General features: G+C 41.4%; 1 protein-coding gene across 1 annotated transcript in view; it reads right to left on the bottom strand.

Moving 5' to 3' along the window:
• The window catches only part of RCL1 (RNA terminal phosphate cyclase like 1), a 64,921-nt gene extending 39,665 nt beyond the window's left edge, over positions 1-25,256 (bottom strand). Inside the window, exon 1 of the mRNA XM_010389082.2 lies at positions 24,870-25,256. Coding sequence (XP_010387384.1) covers positions 24,870-25,005 — 136 coding nt within the window. The 5' untranslated portion in view covers positions 25,006-25,256. The remainder of the gene's footprint in view (positions 1-24,869) is intronic.
• Between the last annotated feature and the right edge of the window lie 967 nt (positions 25,257-26,223).

Raw genomic sequence — 26,223 nt, 5'->3', positions numbered from 1 at the left:
TATATCACAAGAGTGGGCTGTTATAAAAATGAGTCCAGCCAGGGGTGCAGTGGTGTGTATCTGTAGTCCCAGCCACTCAGGAGGCTGAGGTGGGAGGATTGCTTGTGACCAGGAGTTGAAAGCCAGCCTGGACACCATAGTGAGATGCCCATCTCTGGGGGCGGGGGGGGGGGGGGGGGGGGGGATGAGTCTAGCTCTCTCAGTCACGCTCGCTCTCCCTCTCTTGCTCTTCCACTTTCTGCCATGGGAAGCTGTGGCAAGAAGGCCCTTGCCAGATACTAGCACCTTGATATTGGATTTCCTGGCTTCCAGAACTGTGACAAATTTCTTTTCTTTTATAAATTACCCAGTCTGTGCCTGTGACATTGTTATAGCAACACAAAATGAATTAAGATGCCATTTTAATTTTACAGAAGGCTAGGATCCAAGAATGCCAACTAGATTGCCCTAGTCAAATGACACTGAGACCCAAGAATGCCAAACAGACTGCCCTGATCATATGACTAGCAAGTAGCAAAACCAGGATTTGAGCCCGAGTCTGTCCTTCTCCAAAGTCCATGCTCTCTCTTTCTTTTTTTTTTTTTTAAAAGAAATAGGATCTCACTATGTTGCCCAGGTTGGTTTCAAACTCCTGGCCTCAAGTGATCCTCCTGCTTTGGCCTCACAAACGCTGGGATTACAGGCGTAAGCCACTGCACAGAAACTAAAGGTTCCACACTCAGCCACACCATGACACTAGTTTGCCTCTGTTCAGTTTAATTCCTTGGAGCCAATCTCTTCCTCTAGAAAATCATGGCACTTTCAACTATAGGCACTGATCTCTTGAAGGACCTTATAGTTAATTTAATGGATCCCTAATCAACATTTTTAAAAAAATAAAATTACAACAGAATAAACTACATTGGAATAACTGTACATACTAAGGAAGCTGTTCATGAAACTTTAGTCTGTTTTACACATATGTGTATGTGCAATAGGTTGTGACGTAAGTAGCATCACAGGAGTTTGAAAGTATCTGAATGATGAAATTCAATTAGAAATTATTTCTATGATCTTTTTAACATTCTTTACAAATCAGGCACAATCTCTACCACAATGCCACTTTCTACTTAGGTTTATAGAAAATCTAAGGTGCTCTGCAGAAAACAGGAAAGCCCTTGATTTGTTCAAACTTTCTAAGTGCCTAAATGGGATAGAGGAACAAGCATCTACAAATACAGGCTAAGATTAAACTCCATAGATTTTACAAATTAGGAAAGAAAAAAGGAAGAAACCATGACTTTACTTTTTAGATTTTGTTTTTTGCAATCCACAGGGACTCTTACACACACACAAAACCAGAAATGCCCCCCAGAACCAAAGTAGAAAGAGAATGGGCATAAAGAGAACTCCAGGCAGGACCATCCCTGACCACGGCAAACAGGTGCTGCAGAAGCAGCACTTCAAAGAAGTAGACTCAGAGCTAGTTCCGGAGCCCTGGCAACTGTGGAGATATGGCTCCATCACCTGGTATAAGAAAAGATCTGAAGTCCATCTAATAATGGTAAGATCAAAGTCCCCAAACTTCACTAGGCCAACCTGTGTAGAATTCCTTGCCCATTTACCTCCCACAGACCCTGCTGACTCCTCTTCTTCAAGACTGCTCCTGGGACTACAAGATTTCAGGTATCTAAAAACGTTCAGGGAAAAGCTCCAAAAACAAGCACAATTTTACTACACTGTTTATGAATACATAATTAGGTTATAAAACTATAAAGAGAATCAAAGTCAACGCTATAATGGTGAGGATAGTGGCTACCACAAAAGGCATGGCAAGGAGCTGTGAATGGCTAAAAGATGTATGGATGTTGGCAAACTTGTATTTCTTTTTGTGGATGGGGGTCACACAGATGTTCATTTTACAATCTCTTACGCACTACTTTTATGTCTTATGGGGGTCACACAGATGTTCATTTTACAATCTCTTATGCGCTACTTTTATGTCTTATGCATTTTTTTATTTGTACAAATTTAGTTGGCACAAGTGCAGTTGTATTACATGGTTCTATTGAGTAGTGGTAAAGTTGGTAAAGTCTGTGTTTTGTTTTGTTTTTTTGAGATGGAGTCTCACTCTGTTGTCCAAGCTAGAGTGCAGTGGCGCGATCCTGGCTCACTGCAACCTCCGCCTCCCAGGTTCAAGTGATTATCCTGCCTCAGCCTCCCCAGTAGCTGGGACTACAGGCGTGCAACACTATGCCCAGCTAATTTTTGTATTTTTAGTAGAGACGGGGTTTCACTGTGTTGGCCAGGCTGGTCTCGATCTCCTGACCTCATGATCCCCCCCACCTCGACCTCCTAAAGTGCTGGGAATACAGGCGTGAGCAAAGTCTGTGTTTTTAATGTGCCATCGCCAGATAGTGTACACTGACAGTGACCATTTCTGCGGAAAAAGAACAAGTGTACATATATGTATATATATTTGCTTATTTATGAAAAAGAAAAAGCCTGGGAAACAACAACAACAACAACAAACTAGTAACACTGTTTGCTTCAAAGATTCTCTAAACCAGCAGTCTCCAACCTTTTGGCACCAGGAACCAGTTTCGTAGATCAGATCAGTGATGGCATTGGATCCTCATAGGACTGTGAACCCTATTGTGAAATGCACATGCGAAGGATCGAGGCTGCTGGCTCCTTCTGAAACTCTAATGCCTGATGATCTGAGGTGCAACAGTTTCATTCTTCAACCATTCCACCAACCCTGCCCTGTCTGGGGTTGAGGAACCCTGCTCTACAAACCCATTTATTCCCTTTGAATTTTGTGCCATGTGCATATTTCTTAAAATACATAAAATTTAAATTAAAAAAAACAAAGGTACTGCAACATGATTTAAATAGCCAACAAAACTGTTTTCATTGAATGGCCTATGACAGGTCTTTATAATACTATGTACCCCTAAGAAAGCATTTTTTTTTTTTTTTTTTGAGACGGAATCTTGCTCTGTTGCCCAGGCTGGAGTGCAGTGGCATGATCTTGACTCACTGCAAGCTCTATCTCCCGGGTTCACGCCATTCTCCTGCCTCAGCCTCCCGAGTAGCTGGGACTACAGATGCCGGCCAACATGCCCAGCTAATGTTTTGTATTTTCAGTAGAGACGGGTTTCACTGTGTTAGCCAGGATGGTCTTGTTCTCCTGATCTCGTGATCCGCCCGCCTCGGCCTCCCAAAGTGCTGGGATTACAGGTGTGAGCCACTACGCCTGGCCCGATTTCAACTTTTTTAGGGAATAACCAGAAGACAAGACAGTGAACTGTTAACATGCAAAATTAGGAGTCATTACTTTCCTCATTAAATCCAAAGAGGTAGACATTACAAACAAATACTCAATTCTCGGAATAAATTAAGACATCTCCTCACTTGGAAATATATATGTTTATTTCTATATGTGATTATATACAATGTAATATAAAAATTTTAATGTAAAGAACCAAATATCTTTCCTAAATTATACTGAGGTCAAGAAAAAAAAATTGCAGTACATAATAAAATATCTTACATAGAAATAAAAATTTCATCAGAATATATGAGACTCTACCAAAGAAAAATTTATCACTTTAAAAATCTTAGACATTGGGCCTGGGTGTGGTGGCTCACACCTGTAATCCCAGCACTATGGGAGGCTGAGGCAGGTGGATCACCTGAGGTCAGGAGTTCAAGACCAGCCTGGTCAACATGGTGAAACCCGGTCTCTACTAAAAATACAAAAATTAGCTGGGCATGGTGGTAGGCAACTAATCTCCGCTACTTGGGAGTCTGAGTCAGGAGAAGAGCTTGAACCCAGGAGGCGGAGGTTGCAGTGAGCCGAGATCGTGCCACTATACTCCAGCCTGGGCAACAAAAGCCAAATTCTGTCTCAAAAAAAAAAAAAAATATATATGAAAAGCAAGAGCAAAATGAACTGAGAGTTTAGAAATGAAACAAAATCACAAGCCAAACAGTAAAGTGATAATCTCAAAAGAAGAGAAAAAGAAAATAAAAATATAAAGTTGGGTGTGGTAGCACACACCTGTAATCCCAGCACTTTGGAAGGCTGAAGCGGGCAGATCACTTGAGCCTAGATGTTTGAGACCAGCATGGGCAACATGACAAAACCTTGTCTCTACAAAAAATACAAAAATTAGCCAGGCATGGTGGCACACACCTATAGTCCCAGTCCCAGCTACTCAGTGGGGCATGGTCAGGGGAGAGTTGAGGCAGGAGAATCCCTTGATTCCAAGAGGTTGAGGCTGAAGTGAGTCATAACGGAGCCACTGCACTGCAGCCCGGATGACAGAGTGAGACCCTGTCTCAAAAAAACAAAAAACAAAAAACAAAGGTGAAAAAACAAATCAAGCTAATTAATTGAGAACATACAACACAAATCAACCACTTTACTTATTTGTAAAAGGAAATAAGATGTGACTCAATAAAATAAAAAATATATAATTAATAAAAAAGATTAAGAGCTTTATAGTAAACGATTCTCCATTAGTTACCAATATATTTGGAATTAAGACAGGAAGCTATGTAAAAAATGACAAACCAAATAAATGAAAAAGACACAAAAGGACCTAAAAAGAAGACAACAAGAAATTTTTTCAAATAATAAACAGAAAAGGGCACTAATGAAGTCACTGGAAGTTTTTTCCCCTAACATTCAAAGAAAAAAAATAATTACTGGCTGAGCACAGTGGCTCATGCCTGTAATCCCAGCACTTTGGGAAGCCAAGACAGGCGGATTATGAGGTCAGGAGATCAAGACCATCCTGGTTAACACTGTGAAACCCTGTCTCTACTAAAAATACAAAAAAATTGGCCAGGCGTGGTGGTGAGCACCTGTAGTCCCAGCTACTCGGGAGGCTGAGGCAGGAGAATGGCGTGAAACCGGGAGGCAGAGCTTGCAGTGAGCTGAGATCGCACTCCATCCTGGGCAACAGAGCAAGACTCCGTCTCAAAAAATAATAATAATAATTATTATTATTATTTTACCCAAAGTACAAAAAAGAGTGTGTAAAGATGGCTATTGTAGCATAGTTAAGAACATCACTAAAAACCATCTGAATTACAAGCTAATCTCATTTAATGAGAACAGATGAAAAATCTTAAATAACATCTCAGAAATGATGTTATTCTTAAAAATTACTACTGTGATTAAGAAAGGTGCATCCCAAAAAGGGGCTACAGATAAAGCGCAAGGAAAACTACAACATTAATTAAATATAATATTATATAAACAGGGGAAACAATTCAACTAACTGGCTTAATTATTCCAGGAAAAGCACCTGATAAAATTTGGTATCTATTCCTCAGTAAAATTCTATATTAAAAAGAATGGCAAATGAGTTTGTTAAAAGTAACAGTTTATATCTTAAAACAGAAGGCTTTAAAGTTCACGGAGAATGTCTTCAGAAGGAAATGCCAAGCTTCTATCACCCCAATCCCCAACCAGGATCAGCTGGGAACCAAAAGGACTACTCCCTTCTGCAAGGAGGTAAGAAAGAGGATCCTAGTGATCTGTATCAACACCTTGGACCCTTACAGACCTCACCACTGAGGAACCCTGCAGTCCTCACAGGCCTAAGCTGCCTGGAGTATGCATAGCTGTGCTCCCCACAAAGAAGGAGTCAACCGTGTGCCCAGCTCCCTGTGGCCTGTGCTACACCATCTTGGAATCAGAATTATGGCTGGAGTGTGTCTTGCTCCAGCAGCAAGTAGCAAAAACTCCACTTTTCCCCTGAGGATAAGTCACCACTCAGACACCCTAGACCAGTGGCCCGACATCCTCAAGCCGAGTTTCAAGTGGCTACTGTACCTTTCAGCATGGTGCCAAATGAAGATAGAGCCACATACCCCTACCCCATCCCACTGGGCCATATTTGATGCTTCCTGGGTTAATTTTAAAATTTACAATGTGTTAAAAAAAAAAATCAACAAAGGGATACAAATCATTTTTTAAAAATACACAGAAATCCTGCAGCTTAAGACTTCAATGAATGAAATAAATATAATAGGACTAAAATAGCAGACATGATCAAGCATAAGACACAAATCTCTAACTTGAAGATAAGTCTTTTGAAATTACCTACTCAAAGAAATAAGAAATGAGAATGAAAACAAAATGAGAACACCTACAAGACTTACAGGAAATCATTAAGCAAACAAATGTTCATGTTATGAAAGTTCCAGAAGGAGGAGAAAAAAGGAAGCACAGAAAGCCTGCCAAATGAAATAGCTGAAAACTTCCCAAGTCTGATAAGAGGTATGAACACACAGATCCAGGAAGCTCAAAGGTTCCGAAATAGATTCAACCCAAAAGGGTCTTCCCAAGGCATATTATAGTTAAACTGTCAAAAGTGAAAGATAAAAAGAGAATTCTAAAAACAGCAAGAGAAAAAAGCATCAACTTAACACAAGGAAATCCCCATTACACTAAAAACAGATTTCTCCGGAGAAACCTTACAGACCATGAGAGAATAAGATGATATATTCAAAATGCTGAAAGGAAAAAAAAAAAAGTCAACCAAGAACACTATACCCAAAAAAGCTATTCTTCAGAAATGAGGTCTTTCCCAGACAAGCAAAAACTGAGGAAATTCATTACCATTAGCCAGGTCTTACAAGAAATGCTCAAGAAGGTCCTACATCTAGAAATGAAAAAACGATAACCACTATCATGAAAATACACAAAAGTATAAAACTCACTGGTAGAACAAATACACAAAGGACAAAGAGAAAAAAAATCAAACCTTATCACTATAGAAAACCATCGAACTACAATGATAAGAGAGGAAGAAAAAAAGGATATCAACCAGAAAACAATTTTTAAAAGGACAGGAGGCTAAGCCCTGTGGCTCATGCCTAGAATCCCAACACTTTGGGAAGCCAAAGGAGGAGGATTGCTCGTGCCCAGGAGTTGGAGACCAGCTTGGGGAACAAAGCGAGAACCCCATCTCTACAAAAAATACAAAAGCCGGGCATGGTGGCACACACCTGTAGGGAGACCAGGCCGGAAAGACTGCTTGAGCGCAGGAGTTCAAGGTTGCAGTAAACTATGATCGTATCGCTGCACGCCAGCCTGGGCAACAAAGTCAGACTCTACCTCTAAAAAAATTTATTTTTAATTTCAAAAACCCCTCATGACAAAAACTCTTAACAAGTTAGGTATAGAAAGAACACACCTCAACACAAAAAAGGCCGTATATGACAAACTCACATCTAACATACTGAATGGGGGAAATTTTAAAGCTTTTCCTCTAAGATACAGAACAAGTCAAAGATGCCTACTATACCACTCCTACTGAACATAGTACTGGAAGTCCTATCCTAGCCAAAACAATTAGGCAAGACAAAGAAATAAAGAGCATCCAAATTGGGAAGGAGGAAGTTAAACTGTTCCCGTTTGCAGACAACATGATCTTATACATAGAAAACTCTTAAAATACTGCCATAAACTCCTAGAACTGATAAACAAATTCAGTAAAGTTGTAGGATACAAAATCAATACACAAAAATCAGTAACATTTTTATACACTAACAATCAATTCGCAGAAAAAAGAAATCAATAAGCAATTGCACTTACAAGAACCAAAAAAATAAAATAAAATACCTAGAAATAAATTTAACCAAGGAGGTGAAAGTTCTCTAAAAGGAAAACGATAAAACCCTGGTCAAAAAAAAATTGAGGACACACAAAAAATGGAAACACATTCCATCTTTATCTACAGATTCAATGCAATCCCTACCAAAATACAAATGACATTATTTACGGAAACAGAAAAAAAATCCTAATATGCAAATGGAGCCACCAAAGAACTTTAACAGCCAAAGCAATTCTGAGAAAAAAGAACAAAGCAAGAGGCATTACATTATGTGCCTCTGAAATATACTACAAAGCCTGAAATCCCAGCCTTGTAGGAGGCTGAGGCAGGAGGATCATTTGAGCCCAGGAGATTGAGACCAGCCTGCACAATATAGTGAAACCTTGTCTCTATTTCTAAAATTTAAAAATATACATAATGGTGCTGGGAAAACTACAGCCATATGCAGAAGAAAGGAACTAGATGCCTACACTTATCATGTTTTAAAAAATGAACTTAAAGACGTAAAGGTAAGATCCAATACTATGAAACTACTAGAAGAAAACACTAGGGAAACATTATAGGATGTTTGTTCTGGGCAAATATTTTCTGGAGAAGACCTCAAAATCATAGGCAACAAAAGAAAAACTAGGCAAAAGCAAAAGGGATTACAACAAACTAAAAAGCTTCTGCAGAACAAAGGAAACCATTGGAGTGAAGCTATGAAAGAAAAATACAAACTATCCATCCAACAAGGGATTAATAACCAGAATATACAAGGAATTCAACAGCACACAAAAATACAAATCCAATTTTAAAAGTCAGCAAAAAAGCCAAATAGACATCCCTCAAAAGACATACAAATGGCCAACAAGTATATGAAAAAGTGCTCAGCATCACTAATTATCAGGGAAATGTAAATCAAAACCACAATGAGATATCATCTCACCCCAGTTAGAATGGCAATTATCAAAAAGACAAAAAATAACAAACGATGGCAAGGATACAAAAACAGGAACTTACATACACTGTTGGTAGAAATGTAAATTAGTATAGTCATTATGGGAAACAGTATGAATATTCCTCAAAAACTAAAAAGAGAACCACCATATGATCCAGCAATCCCATTACTAGGGAAAGAAATCAGTGTCAATGAGATATCTGCACTCTTAGGTTTATTGAAGCGGTATTCACAAACACACACACAATGGAATACTATTTAGCCATAAAAAAAAAAAAAAAAAAAAAAAAAAAACGAAATTCTGTCACTGGCAGCAACATGAAGAGGCTTTTGGAGGACATTATGTTAAGTAAGATAAGCCAGACACAGAAAGATAAATACCACATATCTCGTGGAAGCTAAAAAAGTTGATCCCATAGAAAGTAGAGGATAGAATAGTGGTTACTAGAGGCAGGGAAAGGGAGTGGAGAAGGAAGGATAGCCAAAGGCTGGTTAACAAATACAAAAGTACAGGTAGATACAAGAAATAAGTTCTAATGTTCTATAGCACTATAGAGTGACTGTAATTAACAATAATTTATTGCATATTTTCTTTTTTTCCTTTATTTTTTAAGAAACATGGTTTTGCTCTATCGCCCAGTGCAATGGTGTGATCATGATTCACTGAAAACCTCCGACTCCTGGGCTCAAGTGATGCTCCCACCTCAGCCTCCTGAGTAGCTGGGATTATAGGTGTACACCACCACACCTGGCTAATTTTTTATTTTTATTTTTGCGGAGATGGGGTCTGCTATGTTGTCCAGGCTGGTGTATATTTTTAAATAGCTAGAACAGATTTTGAATGTTTTCAGCACAAAGAAATGTTTGAGGTGATGGATATGCTAATTACCCTGATTTTATCATTATACATTGTAGACGTGTATCAAAATATCACACTGTGCCCAATAAATACTAAATACCTACAATTATTTGTGATAATTAAAAACAATGAAAGCAAAAGAAAGGGTGCTTAATCTCAGTCATAGGGGAATATAAATTAAAACCACAATGAACGACTACAACACACCTACAAAATTGGTTAAAATTAAACAGACTGGCAATACCAAGCACTGAATAGGATGTAGAGTAACTAAGACCTCAGATATACTCACAGCCACTTTGTACAACACTTGGGAAAACTAAACATAGGCACACCCTATGACCCAGCATTCATGCAAGAGAAATACATATATATGTACACCAAAAGACTGTACAAGAATATTCTTGACCTCACTGTTCTTAATAGTTAAAAATGGAAACAAGCCAAATTTTCATCAAAACTAAACTGTGGCACATTAAAAAGCAGAATAACATGACGTAGTAAGGAAAGTCAACAAACTACTGCTGGTCCAACACGGAGCTCTAGAGCTAAAGAGGCCAGGCACACAAACAATTACATACTACATGATTCCATTTACGAAAATTATAGTTAATCTTTTAGAAACCTAATCCATGGTGGGTTTTTTTGTTTTTAAGACAGAATTTCGCTCTCGTTGCCCAGGCTGGAGTGCAGTGGCACGATCTCGGCTCACTACAACCTCCACCTCCAGGGTTCAAGTGATTCTCCTGCCTCAGCCTCCCTAATAGCTGGGATTACAGGCATGCGCCACCACGCCCCACTATTTCGTATTTTTGGTACAGCCAGGGTTTCCCCATGTTGGTCAGGCTGGTCTTGAACTCCCTACCTCAGGTGATCCACCTGCCTTGGCCTCCCAAAGTGCTGGGATTTCAGGCATGAGCCACCGCGCCCGGTCAATCCATGGTGTTAAAAATTTAATGCTTACCTTGGCAGTGGGAGGGAATGGTGTGGCTGGGCACAAGCATGGGAGGAGGCTGGCATATACTCTGTTTCTTTTCATAGGTAATAGCTACATGGGTATATCCACAGTAATAATTCATCAAACTATACATTTATTGGTTACACACTTTCTCAGTATACAGTATGGTTTAGTAAAGATTTATTTTAAAAAATGAAAAACAAAGTTGAAAGAAAAAATACTTTTAAAAATATGAAAAGCGGCAGGATGCAGTGGCTCAGGCCTGTTAACCCTAGTACCTTGGGAGGCCAAGGTAGGCAGATCACTTGAGGATCATTTGAGGCCAGGAGTTCGAGACTAGCTTGGCCAACATGGTGAAACCCCATCTTTACCAAAAATACAAAAATTAGCCGGGCGTAGTGGTGCACGTCTGTAATCCCAGGTACTTGGGAGGTTGAGGCACGAGAATCGCTTGAACCCAGGAGGCAGACGTTGCAGTGAGCCAAGATCACGCCACTGCACTCCAGCCTGGGTGACAGAGTGAGACAGCATCTCGAAAACAAACAAAAAAAACGAAAAGCAAAGGAAAAATCCCAATCACATCTCTAACTTCATGATACAGAAATACCATTAAAGGTGTCTCAAAAAAAAGTAAGAGAAGATATCAATACAGGGAAGAAATATCAATTAAGGGAAAGGCTATTTTGCCAGTTAATGAAGAGAATTTCATATATTTTGATTCCATCTCGCATTTCTATTTTTTCTTTTTCTTTTTTAAAAAGCATAGTCTCGGACGGGCGCAGTGGCTCACACCTGTAATCCCAGCACTCTGGGAGGCTGAGGCAGGTGGATCACAAGGTCAGGAGATCGAGACCAACCTGGCCAACATGTTGAAACCCCGTCTCTATTAAAATACAAAAAATTGGCCAGGCGTGGAGGCACATGCCTGTAGTCCCAGCTACTCAGAAGACTTAGGCAGGCGAATCACTTGAATCCAGGAGGTGGAGGTTGCAGTGAGCCGAGATCTCGCCACTGCACTCCAGCCTGGTGACAAAGCGAAACTCCATCAGAAAAAGAAAAAAAAAAAAAAAGCATAGTCTCTAGACAAGCAATTTCATATCTACGACCCTATCCTATGGAAATAGAAGAATGGTAGGATATACTTAAGAAAACTTTACTGCTGCTTTATTTAATGACAAACACTGAAGATTACTGAGTATCTATAGCTAAGGGAATGGCTAAATAAATTGGTATGTCTGTATCACGGAACAGTCTGTAGCCATTAAAAAAAAAAAACACCTTAGGACGCTCATGTACTGCAATGGAATAATGATAACATTCTTGTGCTTTAAAAAAAAAAAAGTGCACATACAGAAAAAGGTCTGGAAGACTGCTTCTTAGGAATATGACTGGTGAGCGACACAGCAAGAGTTAAGTAGCCAGAGGCAATAAAGGATATAACCTGCACAGATTACTTTCAATTTTGAATCATTAAGAGTTGCTCCCCCAAACAAATATGTATTACTTTTATGATATAAAAATGAAACCAAAAACTTCTTTCTCCTGCATCTTCAAATTTTTCTAGATATCATGCTTTGCTTATATGAAAATCTAGGTTGCCCTTGATTGTGATAATTTTCACAATCAAGGGCAACCTAATTCTCTAACTTATGCTGTTTTTACTGCCTTTCAAGTTTCTTATTTACATCTGAGCTCTTCAAAACTAGTCCTCATGAACACATTGGAAGAAAGTAATCCCTCTCTATCCCTATTTTACTACAGCATTTCTTCCACCCTAAAAAACCAGTAGACAGTGGCTCACGCCTATAATCCCAGCACACTGGGAGGCAAAGGCAGGTGGATCACTTGAGCTCAGGAGTTCAGAGACCAGCCTGGGTAACATGGCGAAAACCTGTCCCTATAAAAAACACAAAAATTAGCCAGGCGTAGTGGCCTGTAGTCCCAGCTACTTGGGGAGCTGAAACAGGAGGATCACTTGAGCCCAGGAGGTGGAGGTGGCAATGAGGTGAGATCGCACCATTGCACTCCAGCCTGGTTTATGAAAGAGAGACCCGGTCTTAAAAAATAATAATAAAAAATTAAAAAATACTAGAGACAGAGTGACACATTATATAAGAGTCAATGTAGCACTAAGAGGATGTAGCAATCCTAAATGTATCAAACAAAGCTGTAAAATATGCAAAGAAAAATTGATAGAAATGAACAAGAGAGACAAATCCACAATTACTGTCAGAGACCCCTTTCTCAATAATCAACAGAACTAGACAGAAAAATCAGCAAGGACAAAGAAGAACTCAGCACCCTATGAACCAATAGGATCTAACCAACATTTATAGAGCACTCCACCTAACAAGAAAAGAAAATATACTTTATATCTGAACTCTTCAAAACTAGTCCTCATGAACACATTGAAAGAAAGTAATCCCTCTCTATCCCTATTTTACTAGAGCATTTCTTCCATATATGTGAGATATATATATATATATATATCTCAAGTAGAATCTATTCCAGGAATGCAGGGCTGGTTCAATATTTAAATATCAATCAAGACAATACACCATATTTATAGGCTGAAGAAGAAAAATCACATGCTCACATCAATTGGTGCAGAAAAAGCATTGGACAAAATACAACATTCATTCATTGTTTTAAAAAAAACACTTAGAAAATTTGTAATAAAAGATGACTTTCTCAACTTGACTTTTAAAAATCTACATAAAATATATAGCTAACATACTTAAGGGGATGCTTTCCCCCTAAGATAGGGAACCAGGCAAGGATGTTCCCTCCCACCCATTTTACTTAACATGGTGCTAGAAATTCTAGCCAGTACAATAAGGCAGAAGAAAATAAAAGGCATACATATCAAAAATGAAGAAATCAAACTGTTACTATTTGTAGAAAACATGACCAGCTACATAGAAAATAAATTCCAAGGAAATGACAAGGGGAAAAAAACCTCCTAAATAAATTCAGCAATGCTGGAAGATACCAGACAAACATACACACACACACATACACAAACCCGAATGGTATTTCTATATACTAATAATGAACACAGAAACTAAAATTTAAAATATGATACACCATTTACAATTGCTCCAAAAAAACCACAACATATTTACAAACAATTCTAACAAAACATGTACTGGACTTGTACGCTGAAAACTATATAACAGCAACAAAAGAAATAAAGACTCTGAGTTCCCCAGAACTTGAGCTCTCGCCTCAAGAAACACCTGCAAACCTACACAGATGAGAAACCTTACCACTGGACCTGAGATGGCCATGAGTGGAAATCTGTCCTCTCAGATGAACTGACCAGTCACTATCGCCAACACACAGAGAACAGCCCGTTCGAGTGCCAGAAGTGCAACCCTGCATTTTCCGGGTCAGACCGCCTGGCCTTCCACATGAAGCACTTTTAAATCACAAACAGTGGATATGACTCACACCGCCAGAAGAGAATTCAGTAGCTTTTTTTTTTGTAACCTTTCACACTGTCTCCCCAGTGAGACAAAGAGTCGACCTGGGAAGCACTACAATCATGGTCAGGTGCTGAACTGAGTCAACTTGTGAGTGAATAATCAAGAAAACTAAGGAATCCAAAAGATAAAAATCAAAGAACAGGTGGGATCTGTGATTGGATCTACTATCACTCCAACTCTAAATCCAACTTGAATATTCCTGGATTTTGAAAACACCAAGCAGGTGACTGGAAGTTGTGGATATAAGGGCATAAATGAAATCCCCAAGTTGAGGGGAGGGAAGACTAGAATTCCCTCGAATGTGTCTTAATACAATATAAGCATGAAGATCACCTTGTATTCTCTTTGCCTTCTAAAAATCATTATTATGATGTTAGAAGAAGAAATTCAGATACAGAAAATGTGTGTTAATATCCTAAATAATGGTGCTTGGTGAGTCTTGGTTCTAAAAGCACTAAACAAGGAAGCCAAAGTTCTGAAACGCTGCATACTTTGACAAGGAAAATCTACTTTTGTCTTCTGATCTACATTTATGACCTAAGTAAGGTAAATAAGTCTTGTTTATGTCTTTAACATTTTGGTCAGATGTAGTGGCTCAACACCTGTAATCCTAACACTTTGGGGGACTAAAGTCCCCCCTCAACACATGGGGACTGCTTGAGCCCAGGAGTTCCTAGATCAGCCTGGACAAAACAGTGAACCCTGCCTCTGAAAAAAAAAAAAAAAAAAGAAAGAAAGAAAAATACCCAAGTGTGGTGGTACACAACTATAGTCCTGGCTACTCAGGAGGCTGAGGCAGGAGGATTGCTTGAGCCCAGGAATTCAAGGTTGCAGTGGGCTAAGGTCACACCTCTGCACCCCAGCCTGTGCAAAAGAGCAAGACCCTGTCTTAAAAAAACAAAACAGCCAGGCGTGGTGGCTCACGCCTATAATCCCAACACTTTGGGAGGCTGAGGCAGGTGGATCACGAGGTCAGGAGATTGAGACCATCCTGGCTAACACAGTGAAACCCCGTCTCTACTAAAAATACAAAAAATTAGCTGGGCGTGGTGGCCGGCGCCTGTAGTCCCAGCTACTCTGGAGGCTGAGGCAGGAGAATGGCGTGAACCCAGGAGGCAGAGCTTGCAGTGAGCCAAGATCGCGCCACTGCACTCCAGTCTGGGCGACAGAGCAAGACTCCGTCTTAAAAAAAAAAAAAAAAAAACTTACCATTTTTTGAAGTTTGTTATGCACTGTGGTTTCAGATGTGCAACAATTTGTCAAATGGTTTATTCCCAAGTATGCTTAAGACAGAAAAAATTGGCTGGGCGCCGTGGCTCAAGCCTGTAATCCCAGCACTTTGGGAGGCCGGGACGGGCGGATCACGAGGTCAGGAGATCCAGACTATCCTGGCTAACACGGTGAAACCCCGTATCTACTACAAAAAAAAAAAAAAAAAAAAATACAAAAAACTAGCCGGACGAGGTGGTGGGCGCCTGTAGTCCCAGCTACTCGGGAGACTGAGGCAGGAGAATGGCGTAAACCCGGGAGGCAGAGCTTGCAGTGAGCTGAGATCCGGCCACTGCACTCCAGCCTGGGCGACAGAGCGAGACTCCATCTCCAAAAAAAAAAAAAGAAAAAATTTTTTTTCTATGTAGTTACCTGCCTTAATAAATACATAATATAAATTTAAGTAAACTACTTCTGTATATTTGTAAATTACATAGTAAAAAAAAAAAACATTTTGTAAACATTGAAAAATGAACATTTTGTGAACAAATAAACATTTTTCATCGCAAGATGAGAATTATGTTTTAAATAAACCCATAATATTTCATCTAGGGAAAAGAAACAGATTTAAGTAAGTAGAGAGACAGATCACGTTCATGGATTAACACCTCAACATAATAAAGACGACAATTATCCCCAAATGGACATACAGGTATAATATAGTTCTTGTCAAAATATTGGAAAGCTTTTTTGTATATTAGATAAGATTATTCTAAAATTTATATTGAAAGGCAAAGGAACTGGAATAACTAAAATGATTTTGAAAAATAAACTGGGAGGAATCAGTCTAACCAACTTCAAGACTCATTATATGGCTACAGTAAGTAATCAAGACTGTGTGATATACTGGCCGGGAGCGGTGGCTCACACCTGTAATCCCAGCACTTTGACAGCCCAAGGCGAGTGGATTACTTGAGCTCAGAAGTTTGAGACCAGCCTGGCCAACACAGTGAAACCCCGTCTCTACGTAAATACAAACAAAAAAAAAAAAAAAAATAGCCAGGTGTGGTGGCGCACGCCTATAATCCCAGCTGCTCGGGAGGCTGAGACAGGAGAATCACTTGAACCTGGGAGGCAGAGGCTGCAGTGAGCCAAGATCACACCACTGCACTCCAGCGGCAACAGAGCAAGACTCCATCTCAAAAAAAAAAAAAGACTGTGTGGTATTGGCAAGAGACAGACATATAAATCAATGGAACAAAATGGAGAACCCAGAAAGAGATCCACACAAAAATGCTAAACTGATTTTGTACAAAGGCACAAAAGCAATTAAATGAAAAAAAGATGGCCATTTCAACAAATGATGCTTGGGCAACTGGCTCCCCATAGGCAAAAAAAAAAAAAGAATCTCAACCCAACTCTCGTACCTAAAGCTAGGCAAAGAGTTCTTAGACTTAACACCGAAAGCACTGCCACAAAAGAAAAAAATGATAAATTTTACATCATTAAAATTAAAATATTTTCCTCTGCAAACCATAAGATAATAAAAAGACAAGCTACACAATGGGAGAAAATATAAACAAACCACAAATCTGCCAAAGGACCAGCATATATAAAGTGCTCTCAAAAGCAACAGTAGAGGCCAGGCACAGTGGTTCACACCTGTAATACCTTAGGAATTACACCTTGGGAAGGTGAGGCAGAAAGATGGCTTGAGGTCACAAGTTCAAGACCAGCCTGGGCAATATAGCGAGAATTGCTTACGCCCAGGAAGCTCAGGCAGAAATGAGCCATGATCGTGTCACTGTACTCAAGCCTAGATGAGAAAGCAAGACCCTATCTCAAAAAACAAAACAAAACAAAACAGTTAGTACAAAGAATCCTATTAGAAATGGACAAAAGACTCAGAAAGATGTTTCAATGAAGACATCATTAGTCATTTGTAATATGCAAATTAAGACCACCCTGGGGCATCACTACATACCTATCAGAATGAATAAAAGTAGTGAAAACACCAAATGCAAGTAAGGATGCAGAGAAACTGAATCCCTCATACACTACAGATACGAATATAAAATGGTACACCCAGGCCAGTGTGGTGGCTCACACCTGTAATCCCAGCACTTCAGGAGGCCGAGCCAGGAAGATCACTTGAGGTCAGGAGTTTGAGAACAGCCTGGCCGACACAGTGAAACCCGGTCTCTACCAAAAATAAAAAAAATTAGCCGGGTGTGTTGGTGCACACTTGTAATCCCAGTTGCTCAGGAGGCTGAGGCAGAAGAGTCGCTTGAACCCGGGAGGCAGAGGTTGCAGTGAGCCAAGATCACGTCACTGCATTCCAGTCTGGAAGACAGAGTAAGATTCCATCTCAAAAAAAAAAAAAAAAAAGTACATCCACACTGGAAAACAGGGCAGCAATATCTTAAAAAAACTAAACATGCAACTAGGATACAACCCTGCAAGAGCACTCCTGGGCATTTATTCCAGAGAAAGGAAGACTATGTTCACATAAAAAAATTTAAAAACCTGGCAAGGCATGGTGGTGCACACTTATAATCCCAGCACTTTGGGAGGCTGAGATGGGTCGATCACCTGAGGTCAGGAGTTCAAGATCGGTCTGACCAACATGCCAAAACCCCATCTCTACTAAAAATACAAAAATTAGCTGGACATGGTGGTGGGTGCTTGTAATCCCAGCTACTTGGGAGGCTGAGGCAGGAGAATCGCCTGAACCCGGGAGGGGGAGGGTGCAGTGAACCAAGATCGCGCCCCTGCACTCCAGCCTGGGTAACAGAGCTAGACACCATTAAATAATAATAATAATAATAAAAAGAAAAAAAAATCCTTTGCACGAATTTTTATAGCAGCGTTATTCGACATAGCCAAAAACTGGAAACAACCCAGATGTTTTTCAACAGGTAAGTAAAAAGACTTGCTATATTTTCATACCATGAAATACTACTCAGCAACAAAAGGGAACAAACTTGATAAAAACATCTTAGATAATCTCCAGAAAATCATGCTGCCTGTAAAAAAGTCAATCCTTATAGTGACTCTAGATAACCTCAGGCTAATCACACATCCCCATGTGGCAGCAACAACCCATTTGAACGTCTGCCATATCAACTTTTGATGATAGTCACCATGCCTACCATGGTGACCATGGGTGACAGGGAATCAGAGTTTGATTCCGGAGTGAGAGCCTGAGAAATGGCTACCACATCCAAGGAGGGAGATAGTGACAAAAAATAAAAATACAGGACTCATTCAAGGCCCTTCAAGTTTTTTTTTTCTTTTTAAAAAACTTTTTAAATTTATAATATAAAATTTAAGAAAAAAGAAAAAACCAATCCAAAGGTTACATACTATAAGATTCCATTTATGGAACAGTCTTCAAATGACAAAATTACGGAAATTAAAGAACAGATTAGAGACTGACAAGGGTTAAGGAAGAAGTGGCGGAAGGAGGAAACTGGGTGTGGCTACAAAAGAGCAACAAACATGAAGAATCCCTGGAGTGATAGAAATGTTCTGTATCTCACTGTATCAATGTCAATATCCTAGTTCTAACATTGTACTATAATTTTTCCATCTATCACCATTGGGGGAAACTGGATAAAGTACAGTCAGGATCTTTCTGCATTATTTATTATAACAGCATGTGAATCTACAATTATCTCAAAATAAAAAGTTTGGTTTTTTTAAAAAGATGGTAGATAGTTCCATCTGAAGTAGCTCTTATGGCCAGGCACTGTGGCTCATGCCTGTAATCTCAGCACTTTGGGACAGGGAGGCAGAAGGATCACTGGACGCCAATAGTTTGAGATCAGTCTGATCAACATAGTGAGACCCCCATCTCTAAGAAAAAGAAAAAGAAAAAAAGAGAAAGAGAAAGAGAGGGAGGAAGGGAGAAAAAGAGGAAGGAGAGGAAGGGGAGGGAGGGAGGGACAGATGGGGAAAGGGAGAGAGAGGGGGAGTGGGGGAAGGGGGAAGAAGAGAGGGAGGGAGGGAGGGGGAGAGAGAAAGAAAAGTAAAGAAAAGAAAAGGCATTTATATAACAGCTTCCAAACAACACCGTATCTGAAAATTGGTCATTAGGATTCTTGGCATTTGTCTTTCAAAAAAAAAAAAAAAAAGAAGTCTTATTTTGGGCAGTCAAAAATCATCTCCTGGAAGCACACTTTGTCATAAGAGGCACAAAAGGGTACGTTCCTTATTAACAGGACATATTCAATCTACAGTTAGTAGCACAGTTATCTGCCACGCCCCAAAACCAGTTGTCCATCAAGAATTCTGGGTCCCAAACTAGGCTGAAATAAAATATAGGCACATCCTCCTTTTAAAAGATCCAATTTGGGAACAGACAGATTTATCCCCAGAACAATGCATTGGTTTACCAAAACATGTTTGACCTTTCAAAGGACCTCTTTGTGGCATGCTTCCTTAACACATTTTAAAGGACCCTTTTGATTAAAACTCCACTTAGCTCTTCTTTTTCAGAATCTTATCTGCTTAAGCCATACGGAGCACTCCCCTATGGGACAAAGTAACTCCTCTGTTTCACAGGGGAAGGCATTAAGGCTCAGTTCCGTGACCTGCTCAGGATCCTAGGTAGTAGCAGTGCTGTCTCCTAACTCCTATACCACTGCTCTTGTTCAAGTCCATTATTTCTGCTATTTCAACTTTAAACAATTATTCTGGTGGGATTCTCTTCCATTTAGACCTCACACTATACAGAGACTGTTAAACTGAACCCTGCAAGACACAGCCCTCATGAAATCCAGAGATAGAGACACTTTGGACAGCTGCTTTATAATACTGATGAGGAACACCCAGGTCCATCACGCTGTGAAATGAGAGAGAACAGGCCCTTCAGGCAGGAGCTGGCCACATTCTCTTTCCAGCTCTGTCCTTCAGTACACATTCGCCTTCACAAACTATCTTACCTAACTACGTGTTGGCTTTTTTACCTTGAGTAAAACAGCAGCAACAAGAAAAAAATATTTACTTCCTCTTCAATGAAAGGAAGAGTACAATGAGATAAACGTAATTGTTCATGTTCCTCAAAACTGAAGCATAAATTATACATGTGGCTGGACAATTATAACCACCATCCCGGGACCATCCTTCTTTGGGGTTCAGATTCTTTTCAGTATTTACAACCCCTTTGCAATGGAAGGGCACAGTTTTAAGAGATTCACTCATTTGCCTGAAGTCAGAGTTTGACCTGTGTCTCGTTTGTTTCTAAATCCTTGTGTAGTCTTCTTTGTGTCACATGCTGCTATTCCTAATCACTAGGGACACATGGAAAAGAAAAGGCTTAATAACTAATGTCAAGTAGGCCAGGGTTTTCCTACATCAGCGCTACTGACATTTTGAATGCAATAATTCTTTGTTGTAGGGGGCTGTCCTGTAGGATATTTAGCAGCATCCTTGGATTCTGACCACTAGAGGCCAGTCGCATACCCCTCTGCCAAGCTGTGACAACCAAAAATGTCTCCAAATGCTCCCAGATGTCCCCTACTGAACAAAAGTGCCCCTGGTTGAAAACTACTGTGCTTTACATATAACATACAAATACATGGAAACAACCACCTAAGAAGAGAACTTTACAGAAGGCATAATTCTCTTCAAATATCTGAAAAATTTCCATATAGAAGCAGGAATGGATTTGGCATGCCAGGGAGCAGACCTATACCCAGTGGGTTCAAGTGGGTTCAAGTTAATAATAAAATCAGCTAACATTTATTCTTCCTATGTGCCAGGCACTGTTCAGTACACTTTGAAGTATTAATTCATTTAGTCCTCACAATAACCTTGTAAGGTCAGTAGTACTGGCCCCACTTTACAGGTGAAAAAGCTGAGGCTCAGAAGAGAATAGTTAAAAGAATTTGCCCAAGGACCAAGAGCTAATAGCAAAAGGCAGAACTCGTACTCAAACCAAGGTCCAATACTGAGCCCAAGCTCTTAATTGCCAAGTATTATGACCATGACAAATTAAGGATTTTACCTCAGTAAAATAAAGAAAATAAAGAACTTTTTGACTTAAAAACTGTTTCTCTCATATGGAGATTTCTTAAAGAACTAAAAATAGAACTACCATATGACCCAGCAATTCCACTACTGGGTATCTACCCAGAGGAAAAGACATCATTATACAAAGAAGACACCTGTACTTGTATGTTTATTGCAGCACTATTCACAATACCAAAGTGATGGAACTAACCTAAGTGTCCACCAATGGTTGACTGGATAAAAAAAATGTGGTATATATACACTACGGAATACTACACAGTCATAAAAAAAGAATGAAATCAGGCTGGGCATGGTGATTCATGCCTGTAATCCCAGCACTTTGGGAGGCTGAGGCAGGTGGACTGCTTGAGTCCAGGAGTTCAAGAGCAGCCTGGGCAACATAAACAAGACCCCATCTCTACGAAAAACATTTTAAAAATCAACCAGATGCTATGGTACACATCTGTAGTCCCAGCTACTCAGGAAGCTAAGGTCAGAGGATCATCTGAGCCCAAGAGGTTGAGGCTACAGTGAGCCATGATCACACCACTGCACTCATGACAGAGTGAGACCCTGTCTCAAAAAAAAAGAAAAAAAGAATGAAATAATGTCTTTTGCAGCAACACGGAGTTAGAGGCCATTATCCCAAGAGAACTAATTCAGAAACAGAAAATCAAATACTGCATGTTCTTACTTATAAATGGGAGGTGAACGATGGATACACATGGACATAAACATGGAAATAACAAACAGTGGGGACTCAAAAAGGAGGAAGATTGAGGGAGGTTGAAAAATTACCTATTGGGTACAATGTTCACTATTTGGATAATGGGTACACTAGAAGCCCAATCCCCACCAGTTGGCAATATATCCATGTAACAAACATGCACATGTACCCCCGATTCTAAAATAAAATTTCTTTAAAAAAAAAAAAAACTGTTTATTTTGCAAACAATTATTTCCGCAGCCACCATCTCAATCCTACCTGTCCAGATCAGATCCAGAAAACCTGCCTTCCTTTGTAACTTTCAGGGAAGTCTCTGCTCTGAACTCCACTGAGCCCCTGTACAATACTCAGTCCTTCCTATTTCAAGTTACTCAAACTTAGTAACATCCTACTTAGATGACAAGCTTCATGAGAGCAGGGGCAAGCAGCTTCTCACATATATTACACGCTCCCATACAAAGCCTTGCACATACTGGGGCTCAATAAACACTTTCTAAATAAATGTTCCTGAGGCCGAAAGCCTCCCATACCACCCCTACCCTCCAAAGCCCACACCATGAGGGATGCTTAAGCAAGCACCTTTAAGAGATGTGATTCTTGCATTAGAGCTAAAGATTTTATTGGATATGCTCTGAGTTTTTCCCAACTCTGAGAATTTGAGTCAGGAAAAGGCAGAAAGGGACAGATGAGAGGCAACACAGCCTTTCGGCTGTATCTTCAATCAAGCTACCAAGGACTCCCTTGACTATGACCAGAAATCACGTGTCAGGGACTACATCTATTTATGTGTGTACGTATATGTATATACACTTACATGTACACATATACATATACACATATACATGTATATCTGCAAATGCATATCTATCAGTTCCCTCTGTAAGAAATTAAGCAGACAGGCCAGGTGCAGTGGCTTACACCTGTAATCCTAGCACTTTGGGAGGCCAAGGCAGGTGGATCACCTGAGGTCAGCAGTTTGATACCAGCCTGGCCAACATGGTGAAACCTAATCTCTACTAAAAACACTCTACTAAAAATTAGCTGGGCATGGTGGCAGGCACCTGTAATCCCAGCTACACAGGAGGCTGAGACAGGAGAATTGATTGAACCCAGGAGGTGGAGGTTCCAGTGAGCTGAGATCGCACCACTGCACTCCAACCTAGGAGACGGAGTAAGACTCTGTCTCAAAAAAAAAAAAAAGAAAGAAATTAAGCAGACAAACATCTACAAAGTTTCTGAGGCCCTGAAGCCAGCACAAGGATGTACACATAATTAGGAGTCTCTTTCTTCCCCTGGTATATGAACGAGGTAAGGCAAATAATGCTCTAAAGTAACAGTCCCCGTAAAATACCAGCACACCTGCCAACCAGTTCTACCTCCCTCAGGTATCAGCGTCTGACACCCTTTCAAGAAAGTACCAAGTGGCCAAGCCCTGTTCCTGGAAGAAATGAGAGCTCATATGTGTGAGATGCTTTGAAGAGATGCTCACATACAATGGAGGAGGAGAAGGAGAAGCATACTTTGGAACATTAAATATTAAATTGGAGGCCACCTGTCAAGAGAAAAATTCTAAATAGAATTAGATTTATTTTAGAGAGCCCAGATTTCCAGGCTATACTTCCATTTCTCTTAAAAAAAAAAAAAAAAGTTATGCCTAGTATGTATACAAAGTAGAAGCCCATCTTCTTACCATATCCAGCCAGTGGCAAGTTCACTGAGCTAACCTGAAGGTAAAGTGGATGGAGAGCTGGCTGAGAATGCCACAGAGCAATCAAGCAAACACTTTGCCCAAGGGCCAAACTAAGTGGAATAGTTGTTGAAGGAAAAGTCGTGCCATAAACCATTTGTGGTCTCTCCTTAACTTTCTCAGTGTTTTTGAGCAGTAGAGAGAGGACAGGAACCACCAACACAAGTTTTTCCTACTATCACTAGGTTTTTTACCACTGTACCTGGGATATTCTGGTTCTTTCCTTCCTAACCTTCTATCTCCATCAACAGCCTGGCATCTTTGCCCTTCATGTGCAACCAATCACCACCCAATAGAGGCAGAGATCTAACTATCCAAAAAATGCATTTAGACAGATAAAACAAGAGCCAGTGCAAAATGAAACACATCAGCACCACCCAGGAAGCTTCCAGGACCAACTACAAACACTCGCTTTCAATTTACAGACAGGTTTTTCCTTTTTCACCTGACTACTGACTCGCCCAACTTGGGATAACCACCAGTCAGAAGCTTTTAAATGCATGTATCTCATTCCAGGGGGCCAGGTGTAAACCAAGGCCAGGTGAAAACCGGCGCCATTTAATGAGATGTGGGTTTAAATGGGCCTTTTTTTTTAACCTACCATTGTAGAGCAAGAAGTGAGCCTGGAAGCCTGTAGTTTAGCGCTTGTCACCAACCTTTTTTCTAAAGTCAAGGCAATTAGGCCCATGACTGTTAAAAATCTATCTCAAAGCTCTTGTCCTGCGCACATCAATCACAGTCACGGCTGAAAATAAACAGAATTTTAAAAATTTCTTTATCCACACCCAAGGACAAGTGTGAGGGCAGCCGAGAAATCATGGCGACAGGAACAGCCGGTGTCCAAGGGGGCAGCTGCTTCTGAGACCTCCTTTGAGACAGGGCAGAGAACCAACCTGAGGTACTTTTCTCTCCCAATGTCTCTCCCTCGGCTCATTCACCATATTTTGGTCCAACAAACTGTTTTTCTCCTTTGAGAGGTTTATGGCGAGGGCAAGAGGGACTGAAGGGAAGCGAGGGGGCGACGCCAGGGATTTGTTGCTACACGTAAAGCTGGAAAACGTGCAGCTGTTTACTACCAGTGCCCCGTAGACGCGGAGCGCAGCGTGCAGCTGAGCGCTCCCCTCGGGCGCCGACCCCGCCTCCCCCACCATTCTTGCGCCTTCAGCTTTAGAGGCGACGCGCCACCTGCCCTCCCCGACGCGCTCGCAGGACGCCGAGCCCCCAGCCAACGCCGCGCGGGCCCCCAGGGCATCAGCGCGGTCTCCCCTCAGCCCCCGCGCCCACGCCGCGAGCCGCTCACACCAAGTTACCTCGGAGGCCCGGGTTGTCGTCTCTGGCCCGAATCTTTCGGATTTTGACGGGGCGCCCGCTCAGGGTAGACAGGACCAGACGCTGGCGCAAGAAGTTGCACCCCGCGTAGCTGAGGGAGTTCGCCTGAGTCGCCATGTGCGCGCCCTCCGCAGAGACGTGAGCAGCCCGAGTGCGGCGACTTCGGACAGACGCGGGACCCGTGACCCCGGCGGTGGTGGTGGCGGCGACACCGACGGCGGCGGCTGGGCTGCCTCCCGCAGCCCCGACGCGTCCACGTGGTTTGGAACAGGAAGACGGAGAGACTAGACACCGGGTCAGAGGGGAGCGGGGCGGAGCCAGTGGCCACCTCCCCGCCTCCCCGCCCGACCGGGGCGGCCACCGCGCCGGGCCACGCCGGTATTGGCCCGCGCTGGATCAGGGCGGTGCCCGCGACGCGCCTCCATTGGTTCGCGCTGAAGCTGGGCGGTGCCCAAGCCGCGCTGCCATTGGTCCTTAGTGGAGCTGGGCGGTGCCCGGGCCTTGGCAACAGCGCGCGGCTGGAGGGAACGCGTGAGGGTGGCCCGGGAACCCCGGCGCGGGAGTTGCCAGTCAGGGCAGTCTCCTTTGGGTACCTTCTGGCTTGGTAGCAAGGGGAGATGGCGGACTGAGATTGATGCCTACGACGTGCCGGATTCTTAGCATCACTACTTACGGCAACTACTGGGGTGAAGATGCTATTATCTACCCCTCCTCTTTCTAAGAGAGAAAACAAGGGTTGGCTCACTCACCCTATCGCAACGATGCTGCTCAGCGCACTGCTGGCGCAGTCCCCCAGCTCCATGCTGTAACCCTGCAAGGTAGAGTCATCCTGTCTTATGAAGAAAGGTTCGAGGAATATTGCAAAGCTGACAGTGGCAGCCTGTGCTGAGACCCGAATCCTCTCACAGCAGGCCGTTTCTTATTTTATTAAGAGACACCTCTTTGCCCCTTTCTCACGGGTCCCTTCGTTTATCGTCACTGCGTTTCATGGCAATTCAGGCCCTCCTACTTCGCATGCCTCGAGATAGATAGTTGTAATAACTTCCCACGCACACACACGCAATGCTTTTTCCTTCCCGTCCTCCTCCAGTCCTGCACAAGAAAATCTTCCCAAACGTTGGATTATTTCACTTCTCTACTCAAAAACCTTCTAAAATTTACAGTTAACTAACAAATGACTACAAAAGTAGGAGTCCAATATCATAGTAATGTGGGTTTGTAGCTATTCTTGGACAACACTCACCAGACCATGAGTTCCAGAATGCATGGGGGTGGGAAGGGGGGCTGGGTATGATAGTGTCTGAAAGAGGTGGGAGCTTAAATAAGATTAAGAAT

Source organism: Rhinopithecus roxellana, chromosome 16 (assembly GCF_007565055.1).
Source record: "Rhinopithecus roxellana isolate Shanxi Qingling chromosome 16, ASM756505v1, whole genome shotgun sequence".
Classification (NCBI taxonomy): domain Eukaryota; kingdom Metazoa; phylum Chordata; class Mammalia; order Primates; family Cercopithecidae; genus Rhinopithecus; species Rhinopithecus roxellana.
The sequence above is the reverse complement of the archived record's forward strand: the minus strand, read 5'-3'. Positions and strand labels throughout refer to the sequence as shown.